We start from the raw sequence: 21,046 nt of genomic DNA, 5'->3' as shown, positions 1-21,046 counted from the left end.
AGCTACTATCTTGTCTCATCGCTACAACTCCCGTACGGGCTCGGGAGAGACGAAGGTTGAAAGGCATGCGTCCTCCGATACAAAAAAAATTGCGCACATCCAACCCGGAAGCCAATGCGCCGGAGGAAACACCGTGCACCTGGCCACCTTGGCTAGCGTACACTGCGCCCAGCCCGCCACAGGAGTCGCTGGTGCGCGATGAGACAAGGACACCCCTACCGACCAAGCCCTCCCTAACCCGGGCGACGCTAGGCCAATTGTGCGTCGCCCCACGGACCTCCCGGTCGCGGCCGGTTACGACAGAGCCTGGGCGCGAACCCAGGACTCTGATGGCACAGCTGATGGCACAGCTGCAGTACAGCGCCCTTAACCACTGCGCCACCCGGGAGGCCCGCCAATAAATGTTTTGAATAGACCATGACAAATGTGTGACTTCAGTGTAAAAAAAATTGTGATAGTGTAGCAAAGGGAGTCAACACCTGTCTTTAGGCCTCGGGCAAAGTAACTCATAATGCAAGTACAGCTCAGCACACTAACAGCTTCTGAACTTGCACCAACAGCCCCAAATGATCAGTCACATTGGTGCCGTGACTAGCAAACTGTTTTTGTTCCTTAGCCGCAATGTTTGCTGCAGAGGAAGTGAAAGATAACCATGGAACTCTGAGGCAAAATACCAAGCTTGTGTCTGCAACTTTTGATTGATAATTGATGACTCATGCAAGCTCCTAGTGGTAACTGCTAATGCCAATTCTTTAAATCAAAAAGAACTTATGCGGTCGAGTCACGCTGACGACACAGATGTAACATCCAGTCGGTTAACTTGGCAGCCCTAGATTGCTTCAGGAGCTTTGCCATCCCTCTCTAGTTTAACACCAGTTGCACTGTGTGGAAAGTCACCTTTCACCACTCCACTTAGTCCTTCTCAAAGCTCTGTTAGCGGGAGACATCTTGCAAAAGTGCAGGCTCAGGGATAAAGGTAATTGTTTTTCCTCCATGCCCACCCCACCTACGAAGTGGCTCTTTCCAGGCCATGGGGACACAGTGCTCCTTTGTTGCGGAGGTCATGAGAAAACCACATCAGCTGAGGAGTTGGTGGGGGGCGTGAAACGTAAAAATCTAACTGTTGCTTGTTTGTCTGGGCAAGGCCTTCTCTACACAGCCTTACTCAGGACCCCCGTGTGTCCCGTGCCAAGCTTAGAAGGGGTTGCTGACCACATTTAGCTTGAACGGTTGCCAAGAACTGTTTGCTTCACTCCTTCGGGCCTCATGAGACTTGATCTGTGTGAAGTTGTGCTCTGCAGAGAGTTTACGTCTCGGCGCGGGCCTGCAAGGGTGTTGAGTCTGACGATTAATGTGGCCATGCATGGGGGTGTGAGAGAGTGCAAGAGCGTGGCGTGTTTGTGTTCAAGGTTTGTGAGGGATATCAGCCAACGGACATCATTCATAACCACCCCAGTGAGTCGGAAGAAACTGTGCGGGGGTGCGTGTGTGAATGTTCGATCTGAGTGTAGATGAACTTTGAGGTTGTGGGAGAATCTCCTAGTGTGCTTTCTGCCCACCCCAGGGAGAGGGAGATGTGCCCAGTGATGAGTGTGGTCTGAGAGGCCTGTGCTTCAAAAGGGATATGGTCCTCCACTGGTTTCTTGCTCAGTCACGCAAGTGGTTGCTCCAGGAAATGTGTGGATGTCAATACACGTGAATGAATAAGAGAGACATACGGCCTCCTGAGTTGCGCAGCGGTCTAAGGCACTGCATTGCAGTGTTGTGTTGTGGCGTCACAGAAGTCTGGGGTTCGATCCCAGGCTGTCTCATTATCAGCAGTGACCGGGAGTTCCATAGGTGCAGTGCACAATTGGCCCAGCGTCGTCCGGGTTTGGGTAGGGTTTGGCCAGGGGGTTGGCTCAACTCCTTGTGGCGGGCCGGGTGCCTGCAGACGGAATTCGGTTGTCAGTTAAACAGTGTTTCCTCTGGCACATTGGTGCAGCTGGCTTCCAGGCTAAGCGAGCGTGTGTTAAGAAGCGTGGTTTGGCTGACGCATGACATGACCTTCGCTTCTCCCGAGCCCGTTGGGGATTTGCAGCGATGAGACAAGGTCGTAATCATGAAATAGGGGAGAAAAGGGGGGGTAACAATTACACAAAAATAATTTTGATATCAAAATGGGGTCCTGGGCAAAAACGGTTTGGGAACCACTGATCTCATCCTCCCAGGCAAGGCCATAGACGAGACCATTGGTTGTGACTAAACACTGCTAACAGGCACGACTCTAACATCATCATTAAAATTTGCCAATGAAACAACAGTGGTAGGCCTGATCACCGACAACAACGAGACAGCCTATAGGGAGGAGGTCAGACCTGGCTGTGTGGTGCCAGGACAACAACCTCCTTCAACGTGATCAAGACAAAGGAGATGATTGTGGACAACAGGAAAAAGAGGACCGAACACACCCCCATTCTCATCGACAGGGCTGTAGTGGAGCAGGTTGAGAGCTTCAAGTTCCTTGGTGTCCACATCAACAACAAACTAACATGGTCCAAACACACCAAGACAGTTGTGAAGAGGGCACGACAAAACATATCCCCCCTCAGGAGACTGAAAAGATTTGGCATGGGTCCTGAGATCCTCAAAAGGTTTTAGATGCACCATCGAGAGCATCCTGACTGGTTGCATCACTGCCTGGTATGGCAACTGCTCGGCCTCTGACCGCAAGTCACTACAGAGGGTAGTGCGAATGTCCCAGTACATCAATGGGGACAAGCTTTCTGCCATCCAGAACCTCATTACCATGCAGTGTCAGAGGAAGGCCCTAAAAAGTGTCAAAAAGACTCCAGCCACCCTAGACATAGACTGTTTTCCCTGCTCCCGCACGGCAAGTGGAACTGGAGCGCCAAGTCTAGGCCCAAGAGTCTTCTAAAGAGCTTCTACCCCAAAGCCATAAAACTCCTGAACATCTAGTCAGATGGCTACTCAGATTATTTGCATTGCCTGCCCCCCCTTACACCCCTGCCACTCTCTGAGTGACTAACTCTACCTACATGTACATACTACCTCAACTAACCGGTGCCCCCACACATGGACTCTGTATCGGTAACCCCCCTGTATATAGTCTCGTTATTGTTATTTTACTGCTGCTCTTTAATTAAGTGCTACTTTTATCTCTTATTTTTTTAAACTGCATTGTTGGTTAGGGGCTCGTAAGGTCTACCTGTTGTATTCGGCACATGTGACTAATAATATTAGATCTGATGTTTGGTGCTGATCAAATGTTCAGTGTGTGTGTGTGTGTGTGTGTGTGTGTGTAGACGGCACTTAGAACACAGATCTGGAAGACAAATGGCTTGGCATGAATCCAGTTCCGACTGGCTTAACCAGAACTGAGCACTCAGAGCCCATATCAGATGCCACAGCGAGGGGGGAGCAGGTACAGTATTTTAACTCAACACAGCTGGAGTGGAAGACAGGGCAAAAGCGACGAATTAAGTTTAAAGACTTCGCTCGAAATAGTAAAAGATCCAACATTTGTGTCAAGGCAAGTGTGCTGGCAAAAACAGAGAAGCCCAAAACCTCTGAGCTCCTTAACTGTGAATAAAAAAATGAAAAACTAGTACACACTTACGTTGATTAGAGTTTAGACACTTCACACCGTAGAGTTGGCCATGTGAGACATTTGGCAGAGGGAGTGACTACTGCATTTCCGTACTACGGTGTGGCTCTATGGGTCATGTCTCATGGGTGGGTTACTCATGAATGAGCAACGGACTGGGCTACTGTGTGAGCAGTCACCCATTTAGAAAGAGGGTGAAGTGGGGGATGGGTGGGTGTTGCGCAACACGGCAGATAAAACCTGCCATCCTGGGGATTAGGAGGGATCCCGTCCCGTACCTGTCAGCGCGCGTCATCATCCCTCCGCTGCCTGCACACACGGGGTTGAGGCTCATCTCAGTGACGAGGTGAAGAGACCTCAGTGGAAGTTAATCCTGAGAGATTCTCACACGGTTGTGAATACAGGACATATGTTTCTCCCTTTCTCGCCTCAATTTGAATCTAACTACCATAACGGCCATCCATTTGTAATGACATCGACACTCGTGTGATTCATTGTGTCACTCATTCATTAAAAAGTATGGATCTATAAAATGTGGGTGGGTGTGTGCACACGCATTTGTACACAACTCGCGTTGTGCATGTTGCATGACGCCAACCATCTTAGTGGTTGGCTCCAGCTGACTGAGGCCCCACTGCCTGAGGCTGAGTGGTTAACTAAAGTCTGCTGGAAATGGGGATGTGAGAGTTTGCTAACGGCAGAAATGCACTACCCGAGGACACTTCCTCAAAACCAATGAGACGAGGAACTCCAAATATCCGCATGTCAGCATAACGAAAATGAGCGAGTTCTGTAAAGCTTAGTGAAAAGTGATCGGTTTAGGTCCTCGCCCATGGCCAACTCAAACACTATTCTGTGGAATTCTAAACAGCACAGAATGGAGTCACGAGCAGTTTAGTTTGTAAACACGCAAAAATGGTCATCTGTCTCAATCAGAAAAGAGTAAACTCAGACCGTGAGCAGAAAGCACATTCTTCACAACTTAGGTGTTCAGGGCAGGTGCAGAAACTGAGGTAAACATTTATACACCACATTCTTAAAGCCAGGCAATTCTCCTGCATTTGTAAAACATCATTATTATTATATATATTTTTTTAAATGTATCCAACTACAGCAAAGGTAGACCAGATTCTGAGGTCAATAGGCTATGCCTGGCAAACTGGAAGAAAAACATTAATGACCTAGCATACTGGTCTGACCACTGGTCTAACATAAGACAAACTGCTTTTGTAAGTTAGGCGACTCCCGAACACAAACTCCAAATAACGCAATGTTATTGGGAGAAAATGATAGGACTTACAACAAACCTTTAAAGCAGCAGGCAGGTTTTAAGGCATCAGCCTGTCAGGCTCTCTTGGTCATCCCACCTACAAGTAGCAGAGATAATCAACATTTCGAGCTGCATGGGAGGACGGGAACACCATGGGCTTCTATTAAGTCCCCTAATTCCCTGCCTGCCTCCAACACTCCTTAAATGAGCTCTGAAAGGAGGAAAGACCCTGGAGCAGCTTTGTTTACTTTCACCTCTCACGAAATTATAAAAGATTATTACCCCAGACCCCAATCCCTTCTGACCCTAAACAATAAGCATTATTGGAGATGCTGATCTTGGGTCCCGAGTTGGAGGAAGTGTTGTCAACTTTAAAAACTTAGCGTTTGTGCTGTTCCATTGAGTGTGGGGAAAAAATGGGTCTTGAATGGGGTATTGGCATCGTCTAAGAGGATGGACATTTTTCCAGTAGTTCAATCCAGGCTTCCGGGGAAGCCTAAAAGCTTACCCTTTTCACACTACTGAGCCGAGCTTAGCTGTACTGCAACGGCCTGTTGCTGAAACCATGCTGAAAAAGGACAATGTGATTAGATGCATCCGAGCCAGGAAAAAGAAAACAGTTTGGGACGGCACAAAACTGTAAAAAAAAGGGTGAGTGACCCTATTAGTACTATTCCTGAGCAAAACATACAAAAACACTCACGCAACCTAATCTGATACTGTGCCCAAACAGAACAAAGCCACAGAGAGGAATCAAAACAAAAGGCTTCACCTAAAGTCTGCAAATGTATCCGCTTTCACATTTATTTTTCTCAATCAGGTCATCTTCGCTTCCTGTTCTTCTAGTCAGACACAGTTTGGGCTTCCGTTTGTGTTATACAGCGAGTCCTCTTCAATGTGAATTTAGGGCCCTATAAAATCTGTGTTGCGGACGAAATCACAGAATCCAGACAAAACAGAATTCAACAATTCTCAAAAATGTATTTAACTTAGGACATCAACTAAACGTATTAAGCTAAATTATTAGAATTCATTTTCCCAAGTTAATAATAAGACATGAACAAATTGCATCAGTGATTTGCATTTTCTGCATCTTTCTGAAACAGGCACAGGAATGCCTCGGTCTGTGTGTCAACACTGGTGTAGCCATTAACGATGATGCTAATGATAACCTTCTTATGGTAGAGATGGAGAGGCGCTTCCAAAAAACCCTCATTGAAACGTTTACATTTGGCAGAATACGATTATTTGCATCAATCCAGTGGCCATTTGTTTTGCAAACTCTGCAATCACATGTGTGCAACATTGCTAACTAAACAACGGTGTCTTGCTGGTGTGCACTGGCATTAAAAGTTTAACTACACACAAAAATCTAAACGCACTAATATTTAGCCCAGACTTCCAAAGTGGTCTGCTGATATGGTTTTAAGCATTGTTGTGGAAAAGCAACTACATTGGATAGGCATGCACAATATCTCGGAATTGGTTGATATTAGCTAAAAATGCTGACGTGCATACCTATATAACGTAGCTTAGCGATGCACAGATATGCCATTTTTACCCGATACCCAATATTTTCCTTGCGAAACAAAAACCCGATCTTTTAAGCATTTTAGTACAGTTAAATAGTTGAAACACACACACACGCACACACACACCAAGTTACTTTGTTGGCATTTACGAATGTCCCCATTACCAGTAAAACATAATCAAAAACCTATTTCTTTCACTTACTTGCTCTGCTGTTTCGTTGTTCATTCTCAACCAGGATTTCATCATACTGAGCCGCCATTCGAACTACTGACTGGAGAAATAAGCTCATCAACTGCGTCTGCAGCAGACCCTCTCATGGCATTGAAACACCTGCTCAACAAAACTGCCCACACAGACAGTGGGGTTAAAACTTGCAAAAGTACCCCACTAGAGGCTTTAAACTAGAGGTCGACCAATTATGATTTTAACGCCAATACACTTGTATTTTAACTTAGTACATAAATAAAATCAATTTAGTCTCATAAATAATGAAACATGTTCAATTTGGTTTAAATAATGCAAAAACACAGTGCTGGAGAAGAAAGTAAAAGTGCAAAATGTGCCATGTTTAAGTTCCTTGCTTAGAACATATGAAACAGCTGGTGGTTCCTTTTAACATGAGTATTCAAAATTCCCAGTTAAGACGTTTTAGGTTGTAGTTATTATAGGACTATTTCTCTCTATACCATTTCTATTTCATAGACCTTTGACTATTGGATGTTCTTATTGGAGTTGATAGGCTTGTCATAAAGTCAAACAGCGCTGTGCTTCAAGCATTGCGAAAAGCTTTTGGCAAACGGAGGAAAGTGAGGGTTGAATGAATGCTTACGAGTCTGATGCTGCCTACCACTGCTCAGTCAGACTGCTCTATCAAATCATAGACTTAATTATAATATAATTAAACACACAGAAATACAAGCCCTCGGTCATAAATATGGTCAAATCCGGAAACTATTATTTTGAAAACAAAACATTTATTCTTTCAGTGAAATACGGAACCGTTCCATATTTTATCAAGCGGGTGGCATCCCTAAGTCTAAATATTGCTGTTACATTGCACAGCCTTCAATGTTATGTCAAAATTATGTAAAATTCTGACAAATTAATGACGGTCTGTGTTAGGAAGAAACGGTTGTCACACAGGTCGCAACGAGCCAGGCGACCCAAACTGCTGCATATACCCTGACTCTACTTACACTGGTCGCAAGAGAAGTGACAATATCAGACACCACATTGATTATATGCACCGCAGGACAAGCTAGTTAAAATAGTAATATCAACCATGATTGATTGTTTATTTATAAGTTAAGTTTAATACTAGCTAGCAACTTCCCATGGATCCTTGCTGCCTGCACTCACGTAACCGGTGGTCAGCCTGCCACGCAGTCTCCTCGTGGATTGCAATATTATCGGCGTCCAAAAATGCCAATTACCGATTGTTATGAAAACTTGAAATCGGCCCTAATTAAAATGGGCCATTCCAATTAAATTGGTGGGACCTCTACTGTAAACAAGCGATTCGGTGGAATTCTCTGAGCCTCTTTAATGTGTCACCACCATGCTCACTGCTAGGTACAAGGACCGCTACTTTGATGGAGACAAGAGACAGGGTTTATGTGAAATGTTAGACACAGCTGGATAAGATAGAAATGGACACAGTGACAGTGAAGCACAGAAGAAGAGGACCCACGACAGGCCACGGACAGAGCTGAAACTTCACTGCTTGACATGTATGATGAAATCCTGATTGATAATGAAACGACTGAACAAATTAACAACGAAACAGCACAGCAAGTAAATGAAAGAAATAGGTTTTGATTATGTTTTACTGGTGATGGGGACTTTTTGGTCCGTGTGTGTGTGTGTGTGTGTGTGTCAACTATTTAACTGTACTAGAATGCTTAGAAGGCCACAAAAATGTTAAATACCGGTTATCAGTATCAGGTTTTTTGGCAAGGAAAACTTAGGATATCGGTATTGGCCAAAAATGTCATATCGGTGCATCCCTAACATTGAGTGGGATTTTGAGCGAACCCCTGCATTTTTGGGGTGCAAATGGAATCAAGGAAAAACAAATGGGAGAAAACAGAATTTGGGCAAAAACTAAAAGGTAGTCAGGCAAAAAACAAAAACATATGATAGGGCCCTATGAACTACACATTATTATAGGACCTGAAACAGTCTGCCAAATTGTGCCAGTGTCCTCATCTTACCCCGTAATATTTGCAGGGGCCTACTCGATTCTTACCCCGTAATATTTGCAGTCAGGGGCCTACTCGATTCCATTGATGACACTGCAGACTATTACCCTGTTTTACTGAGTAGTTCTCGTAACTCACTTCCGATGTTAAGTAGAAATCCATTAGGGTCTCGGTCTCAATGGCCAACACAGCTTTTAAACAAAACACAAGCCACTGAAATGGCCATAGAAAAAGCAAAGCAGAGATAGGTGAAAATGGTTCAGCAATTTGCACAGTAAACACTGAAGACACATTGAACTGAAACCTTCTGGCAATCCCTTGAGGTTATCTGCATCTTAAAACGTAAGGAATACAGTTTGAAATTCCAAACATAGATTCAACAGCTGAAAGAACTAGAAGCTTAGAGGATAGGCTACATTTCTATTGGAAACTGTGCTTTGCGTGATATTTGAGCAGGAATGGAGACATTTTCAGTGCAAACTAAGGCAGGAACAGTAGTGTTATACAAACAAATGGCCAACGGTGGATACTATTTACTTTATGTTACAACTTCCAACACTTAACTGGAGCAAACAAACTGAAAGTTTAAAAAACACATTACAACATTCCGGGTTTTTTTTATGTTACTGCCCAGCCCCTTCAAGTGGAACTGACAGTGTTTTAGCCACATTAAATCTTATTAAAATCTGTTCATAATAACCACCTTGCAAGAATATACCTTTTTATTGTATTATATTTTCTGAAAAGCGAGCACTGTGCGTTCCTTTTCACATTTTCATCAATTTTTTGGGAATGACAGTGTAAGGCATTTGTGAATATTCTATGGCAATATAGAGTGGGAAAGCACTGCAGTAAATAAAACCTAATAAAAACTTTTCATAACTGCAAAGTAGTTCAAATGCTGTCAGTTCCACTTTAACAATAGTAATGAATACATGCTTTGAAGACCATGCAACAGTTCAAAATCACTGTGATGTCATCCGCTGGCTGCTTCGTTAACCATAATGCACGTCTCATTAGTACGTCGTTAGTTGGGGCAAAACTCGGGAGGTCTTCTTATTACGACCGCAGAGAGCAGTGCTTTGTACGAGAGAGACAACAGCTCAACTTTCATTCCCCTCTCCAGAATATCCACAAATGATGGATGGCAACAGACCACTCAAAGTTATTCCATGTGAGCCTGTGAAAGGCTCATGTGGGACAACTTTGGAACCAACTATAAAACGTGCACATAATGACAGCGTCACCATATACAGATGGCAAAGATGTGTATTTTGGTCTGAAGTAATCATCTCTGCTCAGAGACAAGTAGGCCGTCATTGTAAATACGAATTTGTTCTTAACGGACTTGCCAAGTTAAATAAAGGTAAAATACATTTTTAAAAAGTACCCAACAAGCATTGATCATTCGTAAGTGATTGATTCTTGAAAACGAACTCAACACTGAATCGGCCTCACCCAGTTAGAGCAATGTTTAGCAATGCTTGTCACTCACGATCGCAATTCCCCCCTGTTAGCGCGGTTGCACTTCTGACCCTTCGTTGGTCCCGTTGAAGCTCTATCTAGTCATTAGGGATGCAATTACTACCAGAGCTACAATGGTGAGAACAATACTTACCGTGCCATTCCAAGTCATTGTCATTTTTCATATCATGATACCAAGTATAGGAGCATAGTTCAATTGGATGTACAAACGTCTGTGGACTGGGTGGGTCTCTCCAGCCCAAGCAGGGCATGATAGACAAGAATTCACACCAAGAGTGTCTTTTTGATCTGTTCTTAAGTTTAAAAATATATATATTTTATAATCCATAGCTAAATACAGTCACTGGAGAGTATTCACAGCTGCAAAGTACTTGGCTTTAAGCGACTGTCACTTTAAGACGGCGAGACTAAATGAAAGCCTTGGAATGCATCACTGGATTTCAAAAGTTCATACTCATAATCGAGGAGCTAACAAGATCATAAAAAGTGTTTGACTTACCCATTGGAAACGAGACCCGGGGAGTAAGCCTGGCCAAACATGTACCCATAACCCCTAGAATGACCACGATTATAGGGAGTGGGCCTTGGCGTTCCATGATGTCCCAAATAGGGAGGAGAGCAAAATCAGTGCTTGGGAGAAAGCGTCTGGCGAAAAATGTCCGTTGTTTGTCTGTGTTAAAGACTGGTTCTGTCGGGGGAGCACAGAGGCAAAAGCCACTTCCTCTTGTCTCTGGAGCCAGCCGTCATTGCATCTGAGGGAGAGAGAAAAAAGAGAGAGAGAGATGGAGTCAGGGGAGGGAGGGTCAGAGAGAAAAGCAGTACTCCCTTGGCACTGTAGAGTTGTGGGTGGACAGAAAGCCTGCTAGCAAAGGAATGACTCATTTGCCAAGTCTGCACTAAGAGGAACAAATAACTTCTGGGATATCCCAGAATTACTTAATGGACTAGTAGATTTAATGTACAAGTAGGCACCACCTACCTACACAGGATGTTCAGCGAAAAAAACATTACAAGAAACCAAGGAAAAACCCAAATTAAATAAATGACTCATGCAGTGTGAAATCATTTTGGGAACAACTAGAGAAACACCTGACAAACTGATATCACTTAACAATCACTTTGAAATTCTATTTGACATAAGGAACATCATGGAGATTGTGAGAAATACAGATAAGACCTACTTTACTCTAGGTTGAAATGACTGCTACTCACAACAATGTGAACCTTTTGATCAAGGGAAAGGTATTACCAACATGTTCACTGATATCCATCGTGCAAGCTAATTAAGGACCTATAACAAATTTAATATTTTGCCTAATTCCACTTTGTTTTTCCAGGTTCCAGATTTTTCCCTGTATTCAGGCATTCGCTCTTAATAGAAAAACAACAACATTTGATGTCCTACGTCAGGGTTCCCCAACTGGCAGTGCTTTGATTTGGCGCCTGAAGTTTGGAACAGATTTCCAACATTTTAAAAAATATAGAAAAAAAATGCTCAAAGTATTCCCATGAATGGGAGAATGGCGCCTGAGAGGATGGCTGACGTTTTATGTGCTCCTAACCAACTGTTATTTTGTTCGTTTCTTTGCGATATTTCCATCTTTAAAAAAAAATATGTATTTTGTGCATAATATTGCTGCTACTATCTCTTATGACCGAAAATAACTTCTGGACATTAGAACAGGAATTACTCACCACGAACTGGTAGAAGCTTTTTACTTTAATGATGAGTCCGACGTGAAGGACATACTGTATTCCCGGGAACAGGACCAAATCCCTGTCACTTCCGTGAAGAGAGGATGGAGGAAAAAAAGGAGGCAGAGGTTGGGCTGCCTTCTAGGAATTTGTAGGCGAGCGAGTAAACCCCCACTGCCATCTGTTCTATTGGCCAACATGTAAAATTGATGACCTACGAGCAAGACTAAACTACCAACGTAACATTAAAAACTATAATATCTTATGTTTCACAGAGTCGTGGCTGAACGACAACACGAATAACATACAGTTGGCAGGTTTTAAACTGTATCAGAAGGACCGAACCGACGCCTCTGGTAAGACAAGGGGTGGTGGTCTATGTATATTTGTAAACAGCTGGTGCACGATATCTAAGGAAGTCTCAAAGTTTTGCTCACCTGAGGTGGAGTATCTTATGATAAGCTGACGACACTATCTACCTAGAGAGTTCTCATCTGTATTTTTAATAGCTGTCTATATACCACCACAGACCAATGCTAGCACTCAATGAGCTGCATACCACCATAATCAAACAGGAAAACACATTTCAGTTGAAGGCATTCAGGTTTACAACTGACTAGGTATCCCCCTTTCTTCCAGAGGTGGCGGTCCTAGTGGCCAGGGACTTTAATGCTGGGAAACAAATCCGTTCTACCAAATTTCTACCAGCATGTTAAACGTGCAACCAGAGAAAGAAAAAAAAAGACTAGACCACCTTTATACCACACAAGCGCGTACAAAGCTCTCCCTCATCCTCCATTTGGCAAATCTGACCATAATTATATCCTTCTGATTCCTGCTTGCAAGCAAAAATTAAAGCAGGAAGCACCAGTGACTCAGGTCAATAAAATAAAGTGGTCAGAGGAAGCAGATGCTAAGCTACAGGACTGTGTTGCTAGCACAGACTGGAATATGTTGAGGCATTGGCATTGAGGCGTACACATCAGTCACTGGCTTCATCAATAAGTGCATTGATGACGTCATCCCCCCCAGTACATCACCGGGGCCAAGCTTCCAGCCATCTCGGACCTCTATATCAGGCGGTGTCAGAGGAAGGCCCTAACATTGTCAAAGACTCCAGACACATTTCACATGCTGTTGTGCAAATGGAATAGACAACAGGTGGAAATTATAGGCAATTAGCAAGACACCCCCAATAAAGGAGTGGTTCTAGACCACTTCTCAGTTCCTATGCTTCCTGGCTGATGTTTTGGTCACTTTTGAATGCTGGCGGTGCTTTCACTCTAGTGGTTGCATGAGACGGAGTCTACAACCCGCACAAGTGGCTCAGGTAGTGCAGCTCATCCAGGATGGCACATCAATAGGAGCTGTGGCAAGAAGGTTTGCTGTGTCTGTCAGCGTAGTGTCCAGAGCATGGAGGCTCTACCAGGAGACAGGCCAGTACAACAGGAGACGTGGAGGAGGCCGTAGGAGGGCAACAACCCAGCAGCAGGACCGCTACCTCCGCCTTTGTGCAAGGAGGAACAGGAGGAGCACTGCAAAATGACCTCCAGCAGGCCACAAATGTGCATGTGTCTGCTCAAACGGTCAAACAGACTCCATGAGGGTGGTATGAGGGCCCGACGTCCACAGGTGGGGGGTTGTGCTTACAGCCCAACACCGTGCAGGACATTTGGCATTTGCCAGAGAACACCAAGATTGGCAAATTCGCCAGTGGCGCCCTGTGCTCTTCACAGATGAAAGCAGGTTCACACTGAGCACATGACAGACGTGACAGAGTCTGCAGACGCCGTGGAGAACGTTCTGCTGCCTGCAACATCCTCCAGCATGACCGGTTTGGTGGTGGGTCAGTCATGGTGTGGGGTGGCATTTCTTTGGGGGGCCGCACAGCCCTCCATGTGCTCGCCAGAGGTAGCCCGACTGCCATTAGGTACCGAGATGAGATCCTCAGACCCCTTGTGAGACCATATGCTGGTGCGGTTGGCCCTGGGTTCCTCCTAATGCAAGACAATGCTAGACCTCATGTGGCTGGAGTGTGTCAGCAGTTCCTGCATTGATGCTATGGACTGGCCCGCCCGTTCCCCAGACCTGAATCCAATTGAGCACATCTGGGACATCATGTCTCGCTCCATCCACCAACACCACAGACTGTCCAGGAGTTGGCGGAAGCTTTGGTCCAGGTCTGGGAGGAGATGCCTCAGGAGACCATCCGCCATCTCATCAGGAGCATGTCCAGGTGTTGTAGGGAGGTCATACAGGCACGTGGAGGCCACACACACTACTGAGCCTAATTTTGACTTGTTTTAAGGACATTACATCAAAGTTGGATCAGCCTGTAGTGTGGTTTTCCACTTTAATTTTGAGTGTGACTCCAAATCCAGACCTCCATGGGTTGATAAATTTGATTTCCATTGATCATTTGTGTGTGATTTTGTTGTCAGCACATTCAACTATGTAAAGAAAAAAGTAATAAGAATATTTCATTCATTCAGATCTAGGATGTGTTATTTTAGTGTTCCCTTTATTTTTTGAGCAGTGTGATATATATATATATATATAATATAATATACACACACACACACACACACACACACACAGAACAGAAATATAAACTCAACATGAAAAAGATTGAGTTACTGAGTTACAGTTCATATAAGGAAATCAGTTCATTTAAATGAATTTATTAGGCCCTAATCTATGGATTTCACATGACTGGGCAGGTACGCAGCCATGGGTGGGCATAAGGCTACCCACATGGGAGCCAGGCCCAGCCAAATCAGAACAAGTTTTTCCCCCACAAAAGGGGCTTTATTACAGATAGAAAAACTTCTCAGAAAAATTTGTCAGTCCTTGCCTCTCCAACTGTCTCCACCCTGGTTTCTCTCGCCGTGTCAATCTATTTCTCCCTTTCAGTTTCTCTCTCCCTCACCCTATTTCTAACTCTCTGGGCAATGTTGTGAAGGATGCTGGTATCGCGTCGGGTGAGATGTGCGCACGCGAGGCTACATTCCAGCAAGGCACTAATAGAAAACAGAGCGTTGTCTGGGGGATCTTTATCAGAAGACTGGGGCGAGGGCCACGGCACCAGCATTATCAGGGACCCGCTTCTGCAGACCCGGTTTCTCAGGCTCGGTAGACACGGTTAAATCACTGGGCTAGCTGGCCAACATCAGGGTTTTTCCACCACCTAGATTGATCCTGTAGTACTGGGAGATATGACCTAACATCTTGATTTTTTTCAACCTTATAGGCAATTCACATCGAAATATTTTCTCTAAATAAGCTTAGTTGTACAACTAAAAAGTTCAAATACACTGCATTTCAAACAGTCAGCAAAAAGCTAATGAATTCTGTGCTTGCGAAATTATACCTAGGCTAAATACAGTGCCTTCGGAAAGTATTCATACCCCTTGACTTATTACACATTGTGATACAGCCCAAATTCATAATGGGTTAAATATACTCTAGTGGTTAGAGCGTTGGACTAGTAACCGAAAGGTTGCAAGTTCATATCCCCGAGCTGACAAGGTACAAATCTGTCGTTCTGCCCCTGAACAGGCAGTTAACCCACTGTTCCCACTGGCCGTCATTGAAAATAAGAGTTTGTTCTTAACCGACTTGCCTAGTTAAATAAAATGTTTAAAAAAATAATTACTTGCCAACGTACAATCATTGGACAAATCTTAGGAAGTCTCTAGATTTTGCTCACCTGAAGTAGAGTATCCCATGATAAGCTGTAGACCACATGTGTGGTTCCCACTGTGAAGCATGGAGGTGGTGGTGTGCTTTGCTGGTGACACAGTATGTGATTGATTTAGAATTCAAGGCACACTTAACCAGCATAGCTACCACAGCATTCTGCAGCGATAGTCCATACCATCTGGTTTGCGCTTAGTGGGGCTATCATTTATTATTCAACAGGACAATGAACCAACACACCCCCAAGCTGTGTAAGGTCTATTTGACCAAGAAGGAGAGTGATGGAGTGCTGCATCAGATGACCTAGCATCCACAATTACCCAACCTCAGCCCAAATTGAGATGGTTTGGGATGAGTTGGACCACAGAGAAGGAAAATCAGCCAACAGTGCTCAGCATGTGTGGGAACTCCTTCAAGACTGTAGGAAAAGCATTCCTCATGAAGCTGGGAGGGAATGCCAAGAGAATGCAAAGCTGTCAAAGGAAAAGGCTACTACATGATTCCATGTGTGTTATTTCATATGTCTTCACTAATAAAGAAAACCCCTTAAACTACAAACTTTTGACTGGTACTGTATGGCAGTTAATCAGCTTTACAAGGTGTGTAGAGCCTAATGTGCTTAATTTTAAGAAGTATTTGGCCACTTTAGCTGTGATACAGACCTTATTAAAACATAGGCCTATGGGCGAAGCTACATGAGGTGTGTGACTATGATTTGGACAAATCGAGAGAGAAAAGGGCATTGTTTCTAATGCTGGGCATCATTCACAATTGATAATATATAATTCACAGGCGATAGGCAAATATTGTCACCCATCAGACTATTCTTGATTTAATCTTGTCTTTACATATACCATATAATAAATATACAAGTGTGTGAGAAATTTGTTTCGATTTAGAATGGACCATTATCATGCACCTGTTTCGATACAAGTGCAGCGGGGAAAAAAATACGTCACCTATACACTTATATAGCAAATGGAGGACGCTTTTCCCGTGGTTCATTTTCATGCCAGCCAGGTAGGCTATACTCTGGTTATAAATATAACCAATGTGCTTAATATTAGGAAAGTTGAGAAATAAATACACTAGGCCTAGCTGATGGGATCCTCTTTTTAGTAGAGGCCATCACTCGGTTTTCTCACGCAAATACATAGCCTATAGAAATGTTGCGCAACATGAGATCTCGTGAAATATTTGATTACATTTTTGAAAACATTTGCATTTATGTCAGAGCGATTTAGAGGGACAATATAGTTTTGAGTACCAGGCAGTCAGAAGGTTTGGTAGGCTATTGATGACCAGCATCAGAGCTTGGAGACGCCCAAATACCTTGATTAACCTCTCTGAACCACCCATCCCGGATCCGGTATAATTGTCATCAGCAACGCTGAATAGCATAGCGCCACAGTCAAATAATATTACTAGAAAATATATCATATTCATGAAATCACAAGTGCAATATTGCAAAACACAGCTTAGACTTTGGTTAATCCACCTGTCGTCTCAGATTGTGAAATTATGCTTTACAGCGAAAGCAATACAAGCGTTTGTGTAAGTTTATCGATCGCTCAACAAAACAATAAGTACACTTAGCATCAGGTAACTTGGTCACAAAAATCAGAAAAGCAATCAAATTAATCGTTTACCTTTGACGATCTTCGGATGTTTTCACTCACGAGACTCCCAGTTAGACAACAAATGTTCCTTTTGTTCCATTTTAACTCCTAAACATATGTAGACTTGCCATATTAAAAAGGGTTGAATATTTGACTCAAGCCACGACAACGGGCATCAGGGTCAGTCACGACCCCCATGGGGCACTATGTTCACAACGTTGACATAAGCAAACATCTAACCTACACGACACCATACACGCTATCTGCCATCTGCCTGGTACAGTTGAAACCGGTGAAGTGCACACTTCTAAAGCGTGCCAATGGCCATTGAAGGTGAGTATTTGCCCACTGAAGTCGGTTACGACGTCAAACTGCAGTCAGGTCAAGACCCTGGTGAGAACGACAAGGACGCAGATGAGCTTCCCCGAGACAGTTCTGACTGTTTGTGCTAAATGTTTTCGGTTGTGCAAACCCCCAGTTTCATCAGCTGTCCCGGTGGCTGGTCTCAGACGATCCCGCGGGTGAAGAGGCAGAATGTGGAGGTACTGGGCTGGCATAGTTACACGTGGTCTGCAGTTGTGAGGCCGCAGACAAGAGAAATGAACATTCAATTATCTGGAAACTGCTTTGTTGGTCATTCCTGCAGTCAGCAAGCCAATTGCACGCTTCCTCAAAACTTGAGACAACCGTGGCATTGTGTTTTGTGGCAAAACTGGGATGTCTACAAATGTGTGCAAAAAAAATATGGAGAAATAAGCTTGTGCTAATGGAACATTTCTGGGATCTTTTTTTTCAGCTCATGAAACCTGGGACCACTACTTTACATGTTGCGTTTATACACACACACACACACACACGTATGTATGTGATATATATACACATATATCTCTACACACATACAAAAATATGTGGTCACCCCTTCAAATTACTGGATTTGGCTACTTCAGCCAGACCCGTTGCTGACAGGTGTATAAAAATCGAGCACACCACCATGCAATCTCCATAGACAAACATTGGCAGTAGAATGGCCTTACAGAAGTGGTAAAGTAAAAACCCAAACTCGTCTGTGCAACAATACCAGTATATAGTAAAATATGGTATACCACCCTGCCTTAAATATAATACCCATCATCCGATTTGGACCAATGCCACCCACAGGCACCCCCAAATCATAGGGTAGACTATGGCAAGATCCAGTTGTTCTGGGTGAGTTATAACTTTACAGGCAATATCATGTCTGCATAAAACCCTCATTCTGCAATTCTGAGAAAAGACAGAATATTGCAAGTTTTTTTTATGAACATCTCATTTGAGAGAAGACGACCTCCTGTGTTTTGACATTGGCCAGTATTGAAATCTGACATGTATGATAGACATTTTTGCGATGTAAAGTAGTAATTCCTATTAACCAGTGTAGTGAGAGTGGCTTTATGGCAATGCTGTGTCATACCGGACTAATTTCTGCCTGCTTGAACAGCAGTATCTCAGATGCACATGAAAACATCTATAGAACATCACTCAGAGGGGCACAAAAAAAAAAATCTATATTTTTTAAAAGGTGAACGTTTTCTTTAATTTATAAGCAGAGGCTAAATTAATCTTCAAATACTTTTCATTTCACAGTACCATTCTAATTTACAAGTTTACTTTGGTGCGTAAGTCTGAATTGGGGCTAGACAGAACTTTATCTTTAAATAAAAATACATTTTGTATGCAGCTTTCCCAAATCAGTCAAACGAGAACGGTGCAAAACAGAGCCACCAAAACAAAGGGAAAGGCGAATAAGCAAAGCAAACAGAAGCAAAGCTTTTCTGTGTGAGAACTGCTTCATTAAGAATGCGAGTTGCGTCCACAGCGACAATCGTTCATATGGTTATAATGTAAAAATGCGTGGGTCAAAACCATCAAAGTCCTGGCCCGGTATAATCCGAGACAAAATTGGGGACTAGGGTTATATGAAAACGTCACTAGTACTCATTGTGGTAGGGGTAACCCCAGCTGCAAAGAAAGAGGAGAAGACAAGAAAGAGAAGACTCGTCTTTGTCCAAGCCAGGCTACAGATGTGACATCGAGAGAGTGGGACAGAGAAAGAAAGAGCAAGCGAGAGCGAGGCAAAAGACAGAGGCCTAGGCCCGTGGGGTTGCCATGACTACAGCAGATCTGACCAGCCCGGAGCGTAGAGTGGCGAGGAGGAGCAGCTCCGCAGACCCCCATATCAATTAAGTTCATGTCAATTAACTTGTGCCATTTCTGGATTACTCATTAAACTAAAAAGGTCCGCAACAAATATGATGCGTTTAAAAAAAGGTTAAGTGTACAATACTGTTTACATATCTGGCTGTGTTGGCAAAATCACTACAAATCCCATCGAGCCAAGCGGTAAGAGGCTACCCGTTGCCACAGTTCCAAGAACAGACAGAAACTTCCAGCTAACCTTACAACTATGTATCTCAAAACCGAACTTGGATTTGTGTTAAGGAGCAATGATATCCTTCGCCGCCGTTGTCTTACACAACACGACAGATACCCCAAACCAGTCATGACTATTTCAATAAATCATTTAAGTTTCTTTACAGCAAATTTCTTGGTTACATGATTTTATAACTAGCAACAGAGTTTTGAAGTGTAGGGTGCAGTATTTATGACCTTTAGCAATGAGGGCGAAAATTAGCATAGTTCAGTTAGCCAGCCAGGGAAAACAAGCTTGGCACAGGATATAGCTGGGCGCACCTGCCCACTAGGCTAATTAAGGACAGCGGTTATATTTTTTATGCCCTGATATCTGGAACTGGCTGCATAAGGTTTAAAAATGAACACATTAGATGACAGATTTATAAGAAGAGCGAATTGATATACAATCCCAAAATCAGCTGTAACTGTCAGTCAAACAAAGCTTCAAATTATGTTTAAGTGAACCTGAAAACATTAAAGAAATTGCAAAGTCACTTCCATACACAGCAGACTCCTCCTCCTCACCACTCTATTACCAGGTCTGACGAGGGGTTTGGGGTTTTAGTTGAGTGTGTGGGTATGCGTGCGTTCATGCGTGTGTCTAGCTGAGGTTGAGTGTGTTTATCTGCATGTCTAATGGTGTGTATCGGTGTGTGTGTGTGTGCGTGCATGCACACATGCTGCACAACAGTTTTTCCAAGAACAAGCCAATTAACTAGGCTGCAATAGCACACTGCCACACTCTTCCCCCCCCCCGAGACTGCCTGGTGACACCAGTGTGCAAATGAAGCATACAAAGCCTCTTCAATAGACAGAAACCACTAGACACCTGCACTTCTGCCCACCACGCACCTTTATCTGCTTTCACATACTCCTCACTGACTCATGATATGAAGATCTGAGGGAAAAGCCCGCATTTATGAACAATACTGTCAGACGAAAGGGTTGGAGAACTTCAGACTACCAGCCAGGCTATAAAGCATCAGCATGTCCAGAGGCTGAAGCTGACTTCAAACAAGATGATTGTGCTGTGCAGGCTTTGGTTTCAAGAGTTGTGGAGATCCTCCACCAATGACAGAAGGAGGCTTGAGCGATATACTGTTTTTCCCCCAAAATACAGATGGTATGATTTTCAATACCATAAAAAAAAAAAGTATACAGTGCCTTGCGAAAGTATTCGGCCCCCTTGAACTTTGCGACCTTTTGCCACATTTCAGGTTTCAAACATAAAGATATAAAACTGTATTTTTTGTGAAGAATCAACAACAAGTGGGACACAATCATGAAGTGGAACGACATTTATTGGATATTTCAAACTTTTTTAACAAATCAAAAACTGAAAAATTGGGCGTGCAAAATTATTCAGCCCCTTTACTTTCAGTGCAGCAAACTCTCTCCAGAAGTTCAGTGAGGATCTCTGAATGATCCAATGTTGACCTAAATGACTAATGATGATAAATACAATCCACCTGTGTGTAATCAAGTC

At 43.5% G+C, this 21,046-nt stretch overlaps 1 protein-coding gene across 4 annotated transcripts in view; it reads right to left on the bottom strand.

The window, feature by feature from the left end:
* Positions 1 to 21,046, bottom strand: part of LOC110496312 (semaphorin-4A) — a 48,846-nt gene that overhangs the window by 24,164 nt on the left and 3,636 nt on the right. For all 4 annotated transcript variants that reach the window (XM_021572134.3, XM_021572135.3, XM_090208730.1 and 1 more), the window contains exon 2: positions 10,596 to 10,848. In XM_021572134.3, coding sequence (XP_021427809.3) covers positions 10,596 to 10,692 — 97 coding nt within the window. In that variant the 5' untranslated portion in view covers positions 10,693 to 10,848. The remainder of the gene's footprint in view (positions 1 to 10,595; positions 10,849 to 21,046) is intronic.

This window comes from Oncorhynchus mykiss, chromosome 18 (genome assembly GCF_057628025.1).
Source record: "Oncorhynchus mykiss isolate SJ-2025 chromosome 18, ASM5762802v1, whole genome shotgun sequence".
Taxonomy (NCBI): domain Eukaryota; kingdom Metazoa; phylum Chordata; class Actinopteri; order Salmoniformes; family Salmonidae; genus Oncorhynchus; species Oncorhynchus mykiss.
The sequence above is the reverse complement of the archived record's forward strand: the minus strand, read 5'-3'. Positions and strand labels throughout refer to the sequence as shown.